General features: G+C 40.9%; 1 protein-coding gene across 1 annotated transcript in view; it reads left to right on the forward strand.

Moving 5' to 3' along the window:
- The window catches only part of KCNMB4 (potassium calcium-activated channel subfamily M regulatory beta subunit 4), a 66,812-nt gene that overhangs the window by 18,649 nt on the left and 33,535 nt on the right, over nucleotides 1–14,628 (forward strand). The window contains exon 2 of the mRNA XM_066589872.1: nucleotides 12,302–12,429. Coding sequence (XP_066445969.1) covers nucleotides 12,302–12,429 — 128 coding nt within the window. The remainder of the gene's footprint in view (nucleotides 1–12,301; nucleotides 12,430–14,628) is intronic.

Raw genomic sequence — 14,628 nt, forward strand, 5'->3', positions numbered from 1 at the left:
GGCAGTACTCTATCGTTTTGGCAGCTCAAGGGCTCTACAAGTGAACTATGGGGCCTGAATTACCTTCAAGCAAAATGTCTGCTCCTTTCGTTTTGGGCCCGGCTGTACATACGGACAAAAGATTAAGACCACAACGGGGTATGTTTCAGAACACAGGACGTATTTGCAAAAATATGAAATTTAATTTTTTCTTCTCTAAATTGCATTGACTCCTGAAAAGAAACTGTGGGGTAAAATACTCAAGACACCCCTCAGTGAATACATTAAGAGGTATAGTTTTTAAAATGGAGTCATTTGTGGGGGGATCTATCATTCTGACACCTATGAGCCTTTGCAATCTTGGCTTGGTGTAGGAAAACAAAGTGTTCCTTAAAATGTTAATAATTAATGTTAAATTTGTACGTCTCCTAAATGGTTAAAAAAATGAAAGTTTTTCCAATGTGCGCCCAGAATAAAGTAAACATAAAGAAATATACCGTATATATTCCGGCGTATAAGGCGACTGGGCTTATAAGATGACCCCCCAACTGTCGCCTTATACGCGGGGAATACAGTGTAGGAAAAAAAACCCACAGTACTCACCTCCCATGGCGTTCTGCGGCGCTGCTGCAGGCTGTCGCTCCCTCCTTCTCGTCGCCGACAGAGCATTGCTTTCTGGAGGCGGGGCTTGAAATCCCCGCCTCCAGAAAGCTAATGCTGTGATTGGCTAACTCAGGCAGCGTCAGACAATGAAAGCTGGCGCTGCGTTAGCCAATCACAGCCATTCAATGACATAATTGAATGGCTGTGATTGGCTAACTCAGGCGTCGTTAGCCAATCACAGCCATTCAGGGATGTCATTGAATGGCTGTGATTGGCTGACGCCGGCCGAGTTAGCCAATCACAGCATTAGTTTTCTGGAGGCGGGGCTTTCAAGCCCCGCCTCCAGAAAGCAATGCTCTGTCGGCGACGAGGAGGGTGGAGGAGGGAGCGACAGCCTGCAGCAACGCCGCAGAACGCCGTGGGAGGTGATTCCTGTTTTTTTTTGGACACTGTATACCCGCCGTTTAAGACGACCCCCGACTGCAGAGCAGATTTTTTTGGGTTAAAAGGTCGACTTATATGCCGGAATATACAGTATATCTTATCAAAAATTTCTATATTAATTTTGCCCATATTTGAGATATTGCAGTTGAAATGTGAAAAATGACGATTTTTTTCAAAATGTTCCCAATTTTGACACTTTTAATATATATACACAAATTCTATCGGTCTATTTTTACCACCTAAATGAAGTACAATATGTGCCGAAAAACTATTGTCAGAATCCCTTGGATATGCAAACTCTTTACGGTGTTATTCCCTCAGATTTCCAAAATTTGGCCGGGTCATTAAGGCGCAAACAGGCTTGGTCACTAAGGGGATAATATTGACTTTTAGGCTTTATTCACATGAGCGTATATCGGCTGCACTTTCACTGCCTACTGATATACGCTGCCCATGTGCTGCATTACATAGTAACATAGTATGTTAGGCTGAATGAAGACAATGTCCATCTAGTTCAGCCTGTTTCAACCCCTAGTTGATCCAGAGGAAGGCAAAAACCCCAAGAGGCAGAAGCCAATTAGACCATTCGGGGGAAAAATTCCTTCCCGACTTCATAATGGCAATCAGAATAATCCTTGGATCAACCTTTGATAGTTCCTACCTAAATATGAGACCCTGAACTACAAACCCGCTGGTCACCTAATGTTCATATCCTGTAATATCCTTCCGCTCGAGAAAGACGTCTAGTCCCCTCTTAAACTCCTCTATGGATTTTGCCATCACCATGTCCTCAGGCAGAGAGTTCCACAGTCTCACTGCTCTTACAGTAAAGAACCCCCTTCTATGTCGGTGATGAAACCTGCTTTCTTCTAGATTTAGAGGATGCCCTCTTGTTACCGTTGCAGTCCTGGGTATAAACAGATCATGGGAGAGATCCTTGTATTGTCCCCTAATGTGTTTATACATAGTTTTTTGATCGCCTCTTAGCCGTCTTTTTTCCAGGGTGAAAAGTCCTAATTTTGTTAGCCTCTCTGGGTATTCCAGATCTCTCATTCCATTTATTAATTTAGTTGCCCTTCTTTGAACCCCCTCCAGCACTGTAACATCTTTCCCGAGCACCAGTGTCCAGAACTGTACGCAGTATTCCATGTGAGGCCTGACGAATGTCTTATATAGCGGTAGAATAATGTTCTCGTCCTTCGCCCCTATACCTCTTTTAATGCACCCCAAGAGTTAGCTTTTGCAGCAGCTGACTGGCATTGGTTGCTCCAGTTAAGTCTACAGTCCACTAGTACCCAAAGGTCTTTTTCCATGTCACTTTTCCCCATCAGTACCCCATTTAGTGTATACAGGTGACATCCGTTTCTCCTGCCCATGTGCATAATCTTACATTTATCAACATTGAACTTCATTTGCCATTTTTCTACCCAAGCCCCCAGTTCATCTAGGTCTTTTTGTAGCCGTACGTTGTCCTCTGTTGTATTTAATTACCTGTATAATTTTCTATTATCTGCAAATATCAATATTTTACTGTGCAGTCCCTCTATCAGGTTGTTGATAAATATATTGTACAGAATTGGGCCTAAGGCCTCAGTCAGACGGGCTTTTTTTTGCGCGTTTTGCCCATCGCATGTCGGATGCGCATGCGCAAATCGCGTGACCGGAGGCGAAAAATCGCGGGAAAAATCTGCACCTAGCCGCGTTTATCGTCGCTGCAAAACGCCCGTCTGACCGGAGAAAAATCGCCGTGCGCATCAAAATGAGCATGAAACTTCGTCTGACCGGCGAAAAAAATGATTTTGGTGCGCACTTAAAATGGCGAACGCAGATAGGCACGATTTGCGAATCGTCGTGTCCTATAATTTTTCGCAAAAGCGGACATGTGACCGATATCATAGCGAACTATTGGTTCTATATATGCGCGAAACGCATGCGCATGAGCAAAACGCGCGAAAAAGCGCCCGTCTGACTGAGGCCTAATACTGAGCCCTGTGGCACCCCACTAGCGACGGTGGCCCAATCAGAGTATGAGCCATTTATTACCACCCTCTGCTTTCTATCTCTGAGCCAGTTCTTTACCCAGATACACACGTTTTCGCCCAATCTGAGCTGTCTCATTTTATATATCAACCTATTATACGGCATTAGCGATCATTCTGCAGGAGCGATCAAAGCATTGCAAGTTGTTGTCCCCTCTGGGGACTAAAAACAAAATAAAAATAAGATTAATACATTTTTACTAATTATTATATTTTAAAAAAACTATAAAAGTTTAAAAGAAAGCCCTTTTGCCATATTTATAATTAAAGAATCTAAATACTAAAACAAAAGTACATATTTGGTATCGCTACGTCTGTAAAAGTCCAATCTATCAAAGTAATGCATTATTTACCCTGCACTGTAAACGTTGTCCAAAAAAAGAACGTCAAAAATGCGTTTTTAATCATCCCATCTCCAAAAAAAAATGTAATAAAAAGCTATCAGAAAAATATATGTACTCTAGAATGATAGCAACAGGATGTCCTGCACAAAATGAGACATCGCAGAACTAGATCGACGAAAATATTAAAAAGTTATAGCTGTCAGAAGATTGCAGCAGAAAATAATTTTGAAAAATTAACCCCTTAAGGACCAGGCTGTTTTGTACCTTAAGGGTGGCTTCACACGAGTGCGTTTTTGTGCGTACATAGGTGCGTACATAAGTGCAGACCCATGTACGTGCAAAAACACGCGTGAATGCAGGTCTGTGCATTGCCTTCAATGGAGCCGCGACTGCTGCCGACGGCTCCATTGAAGACAATGGTCTGCCGGCACCCCTAAATTGTTTTTCAGGGAAAAGCTTTACATGTAAGCTTTTCCCCGAAAAACAAGAATTTTAGTGTAAAAAAAAAATCCTTACCTGTCCGCCGCTGCCGTGCCCCCACGGGGATGAAGAACACATCTGCTGCATGCGGCAGATGTTTCCTTCATCCCTGTGAGGAAAAAGAATTCCCTGCTGCACCTGCCACATCTGTGACAGATGCTGCAAAGGAATTCTTCATCCCTGCGGGGAATAAAGAATTCCCTACCACAGCTGTCACACCAATGAGAGGCAGCTCTCAGCTATTGAATGACAGCTGAGAGCTGACTCTGATTGGTCCCTGTGCTCAGCCAGTCAGAGGCAGCACTCATCAATTCATGAATTTATAAATGGGTGAGTGAGTGCTGCCTTTGATTGGCTCAGTGCTGGGACCAATCAGAGGCAGTTCTCAGCTATTGAATGACAGCTGAGAGCTGCCTCTGATTGGTCCCTGCGCTTAGCCAATCAGAGGCAGCACTCACCCATGCATTCCCATAAGGTGCACGCGTGTCCTATCTTTACAAGCACACACCTGTAAAACACGGACATGTGAACACACCATAGGGAATGCATTGTTTCTAATGGAAGCGTGTTTTTGTGCGCGCGTATGCACGCACAAAAACATGCTTGTTAGAAGCCACCCCAAGGACCAGACATGTTTTAGGGATTTTACCCATGTGTTGGTTTTACTGTCCTATTATTTTTCCCTTCAGTTACCAAAATTAATTTTTGCTGCGGGTTCTTTTTTCTGTGACATATAAGGCTATGTTTTTAATATCTTTTCACTACTGTTTTTTTAGTTTTATTTGGTGTAAAAAGGTAAAAAAAAAAATTTATTCCAACATTTATAGTTTAACAAAAAAAAAAAATTAGTATATTTACGCTAAAACAAATTATATTAAAGGGTTCCTCATTTTGTTTTGGACGTTTTGATATATAATATGTATAGTTTGGGATTACATACGGCAACGGTTTTGGTTAGCTTTCGATTATTTTCCTTTTTCTATGTATATATTTCTATTTTATTCTGTAATTTTGTTTTACCTTTTTATGTACCGTATATACTCGAGTATAAGCCGACCCGAATATAAGCTGAGGCACCTAAGTAAAGTTGGACGTAGTTTGCCATCATCTACCGGAATGTCTCAGACATGGCCATAATGATGTTTGTGTGTGTGCTCGGTTAACTAGGAGGCCAATGCTCCAATCAGCTTTAAGTGCTCTAGAACAGAAAACAAACTAGATATTTCTGGCATCGGGAGGGCTTAACAAGAACCTATCTGATGATGATGCCATGGCAGGATCTGTGTGCTTAGAGGAGCAGAGATCCATTGGAGAGCGAACAGCGCCAGAGAAGGAGAATGCTGCAAGTGTCAGTGCTACAGTACTACGAGAAAGTAGTAGTAACCACAATCTTTCCTATGGCATATAGTACTGTAGGTCATGTAGCTACCTTCTCTTCTAGTAAGTAATACAGTTACGTCGTCATGAAGGACATGAAGTGACTGCTAGCATTTAGAGACTAGTATTAATGCAGTTGTAGTAGTAATGTGACGGTGTAATATAATTCATATTCTGCGTAATTCATACTCCATTCCATAGATATAATGACTCCTGGGGTGGGAAGGGGGAATGAACCAGCCTGTGACTGCTTAATTATGTGACATACATACCGCTGGATGCGCTTATGATGTTGCTTGACCTGCGCATACACTGCATAAGTCTGTGTGTTAGAGAGGGCAGGGCGCAAACAATACTGCTCCTATGGGAAGGAATAAGGAGGTAACCCAATACTTGGAATCTCTGTATTATGTCAGATACAGAGACTAATTGCAAGACATTGATTCCTATGGAGAAGGAGGGAAATGAGGCTGTTGTTTAATTGTATTCTCTGCAAGAAATGCAGGGATCGGGTTTCTTTAGCTGCAATGACATGGGGACCTGTAAGCTGCCTCTGCCAACATGGGCGAGAGTGCCCCGGCTGCAAACCAAGGATTCCCATGCGCCCCTGCATAGAGATGGCTGATATCGAGTATCACAGCAGTACAGTTACTCCTACGTTGAAGGGGGTGATAAAGCATATGTTGTTTGTCATAAATGTGCATCGGAGCCACATAATAATAGAAGTACTCCTGCTATGGAAGAGAGTAATGAGACAGATGATGGTTGTTATGATTGGGCAATCATGATCATAAAGTAGTCATGAAATAAACAGAGGCCTGAGAGGGGCAGAGTTTCACTCTATTACTCCTCCTATGAAAGGGAAGAATGAGACAGATGATGGATGTCATCGTAGAGTAGTCGTGAACTTGTAGTGCGGTTTTGAACACTGGTGGAGCCCAGGGTGCCATTGCTGGTGTGGTTCACCTATGACGGGATGCGGAGTAGTTAGTGCTACTTAATTCCACTTTGTCTTTTTGGAAGAGTGGTTTCCCTCCCCACTTGGGGATAATCAGGGAAATTAGCTCATCCCTGATTCCCAGCTGGAGCAGAAGGAAAAATAATAAAGTAAAATAGAAAAAGACAGGAGACCTGAAGAGGAGGAGGTCGGCCTCCTACGGACACTAAGATAAAACTGATTCAGCTCACTGCCTGTGGAAGGGTAACGCTGGTAGGAGGGACTGACTTTGTTTTTTGCTTAGTGTCCACCTTCTAGTTGCAAGAGCTATGCCAAAGGTCTTGCTGTGTCCCTCAATGACACAGACAGGGAAAGAAAATTGATAATTTCACTCTGACAAATTTGATCTGAAAGTACTCAAAAGTGTAATAGCCATTAAAATCTTTTTGAATTCCCTACCTACTTGGTTGGTATTTCTTCATGACTTATGTACTGAATATGCAATAAGTCTGTCACGGAAAAAACCCTTAAAGGGGTTGTACTAAAAAAAACAAACTATTTCACTTCTCCATTGGACAGGTGATAAGACTGATCGGTGGGGGTCTCATGCCCCCTGCCCCTTCCACAGTGAGGAGCAGATTGAATGGAGTGGTGATAGCGCATCTGGAGCGCTGCTCTATTCATTTTCCATAGGGCTGATAGAGATGGCCAAGAGTTTGTGCTCGTCAATTTCCGTCTCCCCCCATTCAGTCTCCACATCACTGTGGTTGGGTGAAGAGGAGGGTTACACGAGACCCCTGTTCTTGGAATTGGTAGGAGTCTTAGTTGTGAGACACCCACCAATTAGACTTTTATCACCTATCATAAAAGTTATTTTAGTACAACCCCTTTAAGTGATACATAGAGATGGTTGGTTTCTGAAGGAAGAGTGTTGTGAACAGACACAGCCGGCTTTTTGTAAGTCAATAATGAACAATTAAGCTTCAATAATTTTACTCTATAGTACATTGCATCATCCCGAGGTAAGAATACCTCATAAAAATATTTAATCACCCCTAAACCAAAGTAAATCATCAAGAGGTAGTAGTTCTCCTACTAAGCAAATTGGAGGGCATAAGTATCAGACATTATAGGCAATGAAGATTTGGTGAGAAAACAGAAGGTGAAGGACCGCTGGGGACATTCAGTCTAGTGACTGCCCAATTTTATGCAAATAACCACAATGTTCACCTTGATAAGGCTAAACAGTATATTTCTGCAAATACAGTATTTCAGCGGCTCAGCAGGCTAACTGTTGCATTCGCCCTTTTACGTATGCTCTTATTAGGTTATATTTTAGTAATCCATTGGCCTTTTAGTCCCACTAGGATTGCAGTGAATTGGTGAGCAGTAGGTAGTGATTTACCAAGAGATACTGTAGCTGTTTGTCATTGGACCTCTACCATGAGATATTGTGAGCTTCTGACAATTAGGAAGAAGATCATCAACCCAGCATTCTCATACATTGCTAGACATGCAGATTTGGCCCAGGAACAGTCAGCTTAATGATAAAAATGTCTGAAAATCAGGATTTGCCTCTGCATATGAGTATTGCTTGATTCTGCAGTAGCCAGACAAGTTTACAAAGAATTGCAGCAAAGAACCCGGTTCAAAACTGTAGATTGTGCGAAAGGGAGGAGGTAGAGAACAGAAGGAGATAAAAGGGAGGTGTGTAGGAGGAAGACAGAGCAAGCGGCAGAAAAGGAAAGAAGGCAACTAAAAAAGAGCAGAAGAGAGCATTACATGGACAGACTAATATGAGAAGAGAAGACTAAGTCGGGCTTCTCGAAGAAGATGATTGGTGGTAGAACTTGAAAGACAATTCAGCATAATGAATAAGGCAGATAAGGACAAAGATTGCTAGACGTAAAAAAAAAATAAATTAAAATAATGAGCAACCGTATAATGACTCAGATATAAATATAAAATGTATGGGATTAGTTTATATAGTTAATGCCATAAATACTGTTTTATAGCCACTTATGATTGTATCAGACTGGCTGTGGTGTAAATTATAGAAAGCAGTGAAATACTTTTAATCATATCATCTGCACAATAAACCTCAGCTATTAATGGCATATTGTTTAATCCACTAATATGAAATTTTATGGAAGATTCTAAAGTTCTTACACCTTCATATATCTGTCACCTTCTCATGATTTGTAATTGCATTACCAAACAAAATAAGTTGAAAAAATTCTCCTACTTCAGAATGTAAGCCTTAACAGGTGGCAGAGTTAGTTGTAAGGGTGCGGGCAGACGAGCGTAGGCGTATTTACGTTCGCACGAGCGCAACGTATAATCGCCTGAGCGATCGTTTTTCACCGATCACGACCAGAGCTAGAAAGCGTATTTTCGTTTGTTCCTACTTTGCAAACGGTCTTTTCGGCGATCGAATATGCGTTGGCGCGTATTTCGGTCGCATATGTTCCGTTTTTTTTCGAATTGCCGTTTTTACGCGCCGTAAAATCGCCCATGTGAACGAATACATTCGAAACCATTGCCTCAGATGGTCACATATATACGTTTGGTCGCAAAAACGCGCCGTTTATGCGCTCGTCTGCCCGCACCCTAAATGGCGAAAAGATTGAAAAATCTTGTCTCTATTTGCAAAATTTTAGGCGCACTGGCAACATATTTTGGTCACCATCTGGAGCCCTGCTTAATAACCACTTGAAGGTGTTAATCGGTTATCCCATGCTCCTGAGTGGCACTTTCTACAGTTTAATCTGTTGCCTGGAATTCAAGTTTCCTGCCCATTCTTGCAGCTATGTTTGAAGCACTGATACGTCATTTTTCTTCACTTTTGATGTAATATTATTGGGCTTTTAATTACAGCAGCAAAAGCTAGACATTGTTAGCTCCATTAACACTGTAACCTCTTCTGCTTTAGAAAAAGTCTCAAATGCTCTTTCAGTTTTACAGGGGCAATTTATTGGATCTGTGAACAAAATGGCAATCCTGATGAGGATTTAGGCTCTGAATCAGGATGGGCTCACAATGCAAAATGCGAAATATCACACATTAGTCTAGCTTTTCATACCATTTAAGTAATGCAGCTTAAAATTGCATAAACTCTTTTTCTAAGGCATGTATCATCAGAAAATGACCTATAGTTTAATTCAAGTTTTCATGCGTTTTTTTTCAATCTTCCATGTCCCTATGTATATTTAAAAAATTCCCAATATCTTGCAATTTTCACTATCTTGCCACTTACGGTAGTCTAATAGGTTAATGCTTCTTGTTCTGTAGAGAAAGTACATAGTTATCTCCATTCACCTACAGTGAAAGGTGACACCTATATATAGATGGCAAGGATCCACCAGTGACAATAAGTGATGGTCACAGCTCACCTCCTCCCCCTAACTGCACAGTGCCCCTTACACAAGTCACAGAGCATACCTGGAACATTCTCCTGTATAAGTTAGTGAGTTGCCTACTGTCCATTTTGTCTGACCCATGAAGCTGCTGTACAAAACAGGAAGTCTCAGTCTACAGGTTTTTCAATTCAAGGGTCCACTCACTTTATCTCTGCACTGTGGGTGTTTACGCTATATTCTCAATAAGACAAACTGTATATGGGCTATCACAAAAGAAAATGCAGAAAACATGTGGTGTGGGTCAGGATTTATGCTGTCTTTGAGAACTGCCAAACGATCTCCAAGAAGTACAAATAGCCACGAGTCAGCAGTTATAACTTCCAAGAAATGCATGAGAAAAATCCAGCTTCATAAAAAAGATCTTTATTGAGGAATAAACATGTATACCACGTGGGCACCATAGTAGGTGCTGATCTTTTATCATGTATGTTTGTTTTTTAATTGATCATGCAAAATAATATCAATAATAAAAATGGAATTTACACAAGGCAGAGAAAAGCCTGATAGGGAAACCTAATGAAAAAGTACATATCCTGCATTTAAGTAGACAAGGCAGGGAAAAATGCATAAAGGCTCCATGTGCATGGCTGTCTATAACCAGTAGTAAAATAAGTAAACTGAAATGCTAATATTGCAGAAGTTAATCCCCCGAATGTATCGGACCATACATAAGAAAATGATGCGTTCCTTATGAAAATTTCATAGGGTGCAGTGGGTTCCTGGGGTTATTTGGTTTTCTTTACCTTATTGAACCATCAAATTCTAGTGAGATCTATCATTATGAGAGTGGAGGCAGTTGCGAGAGATGCTGGAAATGGGATTATAACAAGTTTATGCCCGGTTCCTGTGGGGAGTTGGGCCATTAACAGGCTAGTGCTGGAGCATTAACAAAAAATAAAAATAGTTGATCACATTTGCTGACATTTTTATTTGAGGGGAGGAAGAATTTTCATTTTTGGAATGGAACAGGCATTGAATTTTGATGATGGATACACTTTAACTCTGTCCCTGCCCAGTACATAACTCTTATGTCCTTGCAGGATGGCACTTCATTAGCCAAGAAAGAATGAGACACGTTCTTTCTACTAAAGGCTATATCTCAGGTTACGCTCCAATAAGATCACTGAGGTGTTTTTTTTTGTCTGTTTTGAAGAAGCTTTGCTTTAAAACAAGACTGGGATTGCAGTTCTAGCCACAGTACAGCCTGAGTTATAGGAGGTGGAAGTGTGAAATGCATACACCTACAGCTCTCGCAAATGTATTTCTACAGGCTCTCTCAGGCTTTGATTAGCTTTAAAGATAGATGTGCTGTTGCGCCTGCAATACTAACCTGGGCCACTGCACTATGGTCAGCGCCTTCTGCTTCCTGCACTGACTGCAGTGGCAGCGGACACAGGAATCAGCTGATCGGTGGGAATCCGAGCGATCATTTATTGATGTCATCAATACAAAAAATAGGGGAAAAAAGTCCCAAACTACTTCTTTAACATTGTTTAATAAATCTCTGTGAAAATATGCTGTATATAATAAGTGTGTGTGTGTATATATATATATATTATGATTTGCAGTTAATGTCACATTTTGGTATTATCGAGGAAAGTATAGCTCCTTGTAAATGGATTTTTTACGTATTTATGACCTTTCTTACTCTTATCTCAACTATCTCTTACTGACTGCTTCAAACACATAAAAGGACTAGGATTACATAAAATATGACATTATAGATGGGCCCACATATAAAATGAGCAGATTTTGTAGGATTCTTTTATTTCAATGATTTATTGGAAATGTCGCTCTGGGAACAATATTGCAATATAGAAAGTGTATCTCCTCAGGCAAATAGAAATGGTTCGAATTTTAGGTGCTGTTTTATTCAGCCACTGAATTTTTGTCCTCATACCGATATTAGATGATTTATCAGGAACCTAAGTGTAGCTGGCTGCAAAATGAATCAGCTGTCAGTTACCACCGCTAGCCTGCTATTATGACCTGCTTCACTGAACATAGATTGTAAAGGACACTTACTGAGATGTTATCTCTGTGGAGGCATGAGGGGTAAATTGCTGCCAGACATACCGGATTCCACTTATCCGGTAGGCGCATTTAAACTGGACAGGTAAGCCCTAACCTGTCCATTTATTTTTGGCCTTAATGAAAACAAAGAGCTGGTCTTAGACACATTCAAATGACTACTCTTAACAGGCCACCACACTCACTAAAATAGGCATGTACAACATGTGGGCTGCATACGGCTGATTTGTATGGCAGTCAGCCATAGAGACAAAGAAATGCATGCATGCTAAAAAGAAGAATAGCAGACCCCTGTCCTTCCAAAAATTGGCACCCCATCCATCAGACATTTATGGCATATACTATCAATATCCCATAAATGTCCCCAATGGGAATAGCCCTTTATATTCTGATGCAGTCAAAGACTGTAGCCATGAGACCCGAAAAGGTTGTGCACCTAATAATCTTATAGTGGTGGGGGCTATGAGAATTTTTTATTTTATATGGTTTGCACATTATGTAACGTATATTTATGTGCTGGATTTTTTTAAGTTTTAATGCTGTGATTCCCAGTGTAGTAGCTGACCATATTACTGACCCTATGTTATAGTATTGCGTTACTTACACTACGGTGAATTATTTATTTGTGTTTTACATTTGCTCCAACAGTGTTCCTATATTCCTCCATGTGAACGGGAAAACCAGAAAAATTCTGAGAATGTTCTACAGTGGGAGAAGTATTGGAATAAGGAAATTGGATTCCAGCCCTTTACCTGCTATTTTAACCAACATAGAAGGTATGCACATCTGCCGGTGGTAGACGTCTCTTTTTTGTTCATCAGTAGCAACGTTTGCCATTTTGACAATTTTAAGTCCAATTTTTGGAAAATGTACAATGAACTTACACAGTCTTGGTATGTATCTCGCAGTCATTCATCTGAAGTCCGCATTGAAATCTTGGGGTCACAAGTGATCTCATTCCTCAGTGAAAGTGTTCTTGCAGCCTGTTTCCTTCTTTTTCTCTGAGCAGTAGTTTTGGCATTGATCCACAGACCGATGTTTGTCTGAATATGACAAGGAGCAAGAAAAATCCAGAAGATGCTACTTTATAATTTACTTTTTTTGCTGCAATTTGTACAGTACTTTCTCTGCCATACATGGCCTCTTACAAGAACACCCACACTCATTCTGAGCTGCACCCTTAGGCTCCTTTCACATAATGGTTTTACCCGTCCTTCTTGGGTTTTCGTCTTCTATGCATAAAACTGCATAGGAATGAACCACAGGATTTAATGTGTGACATGGAGGCAGTCTCCATGTCTCACAAGTTTCCATCCCTGTCAGTGTTTCTAGATGGATAGAAAAGTGCCATTGTTGCAATATTAAAATTATTAAAAAGTTTAAAATTGTTTCTAAAACTGTTTTTACAAGATGGTTTCAAACTTTAGTTTTCTACTTCAAACTAGAAAATTTCAGCAAAGGTTTGTCTATACAAATTCAATCTTTTTAAACAGATGCGGGTCAATTACTGTAGCTCCTACTAATCGTCTGTTATGAAATTAAGGACTTATTCATGCAAACAATTGTAACGGTCTTGAGTTTGAAACTAACAGACCTCGGACCCGTTAAAGCCAACAAGGCAGATTTACTATTCAAAATATGACAGTCTTGTGGCTCAAATTGCACCAGAAAACTGTCTTTACGCCACATTTACTATGTGTTTTTAGACCCTTTCAGATAGTTTTTCAGACTTCTCCTAAAAAGGGTCGCAGACTAAATTGGGCCAAAAATTTCAGTGAATTGCACCAAAATTTTGGCTCAATTTGTGGCCTAAAGTAAGCAACTAATAGGTGGCATAAAATTAAACTAGACAGTCTTTAAATTTGCCAGATTTACTATCCAGCTGTGATTAAATCTGGCATACTGTAAGACGGTCTTTGTTTTCACTGTGGAACTTTTAGACAGTATTGGTAAATGTGCCCCAATTTATGTATTCAAATACGTGTTCTTTTATATTTTTCACAGACCAGTATTCCATGTAGGAAAAAAAAAATTACAGCGTCACCTATTCTGGTGCGAATCTCTTACTGGAAATACCCATTCAAGTCAATGGATGCATAAAATTGGTGGGATTTTTTCCACCCATTGACTTCAATAGTATTTTTAAATTGCATCAATTATGGCAGCTTCACATGCGTAAAAAAATTGGTTGCAACTAGAGATGAGCGAGCACCAAAATGCTCGGGTGCTCGTTACTCGATTTGAACTTTCAGTGATGCTCGAGAGTTTGTTTCGAGTAACGAACCCCATTGAAGTCAATGGGCGACTCGAGCATTTTTGTATATGACTGGTGCTCCGCTAAGGTTTTCATTTGTGAAAATCTTAGCAAATCACCAAAGTCATGTAAAAAACACAGAAATGGATAGGGCAGGCGAGGAGCAACATGCAGGGCTGCATTTCGGGCTCCGAGGTCTCACTATTAAGCCACAAAAGTGGCAAGAGTGAGACCCCCCCCCCCCCCCCCACTGTCAGCATAACGATCGTTCTCCTCTGCTTTGTGGCAGAGCAGAACGATGTTAGCCCATTGAATTCAATGGAGCCGGCAATACAGCCGGCTCCATTGAAAGCAATGGGCTGCCAGCGAGCGCGGGATGAATTTTCGGGAAGGGCTTAAAAATATAAGCCCTTACCTGAAAAAGAAAGATTTTAGTGTAAAAAAGAATAAAAATGCAGGCATTCTCTTCAATGGAGCCGCTGCTGCTGCCGGTGACTCCATTGAAGACAATGGTCCACTGGCACACCTGAATTCTTTTTCAGGGATGGGCTTTACAGATAAGCCATTCCCTGGAAATTAATTAAAAGTGATTTAAAAAACAAAAAAAAATAGATACTCACCTCCCTTCAGCTGCCGGGGCACAGCTGCGTCTTCTCCTGCTGTCCCCTGCACTGTGGTGCTGAACTGCTGTCATTCAGCTGAGAGCTGCGCTGAGCCAATC

Source organism: Eleutherodactylus coqui, chromosome 2, assembly GCF_035609145.1.
Source record: "Eleutherodactylus coqui strain aEleCoq1 chromosome 2, aEleCoq1.hap1, whole genome shotgun sequence".
In the NCBI taxonomy this organism is placed as follows: domain Eukaryota; kingdom Metazoa; phylum Chordata; class Amphibia; order Anura; family Eleutherodactylidae; genus Eleutherodactylus; species Eleutherodactylus coqui.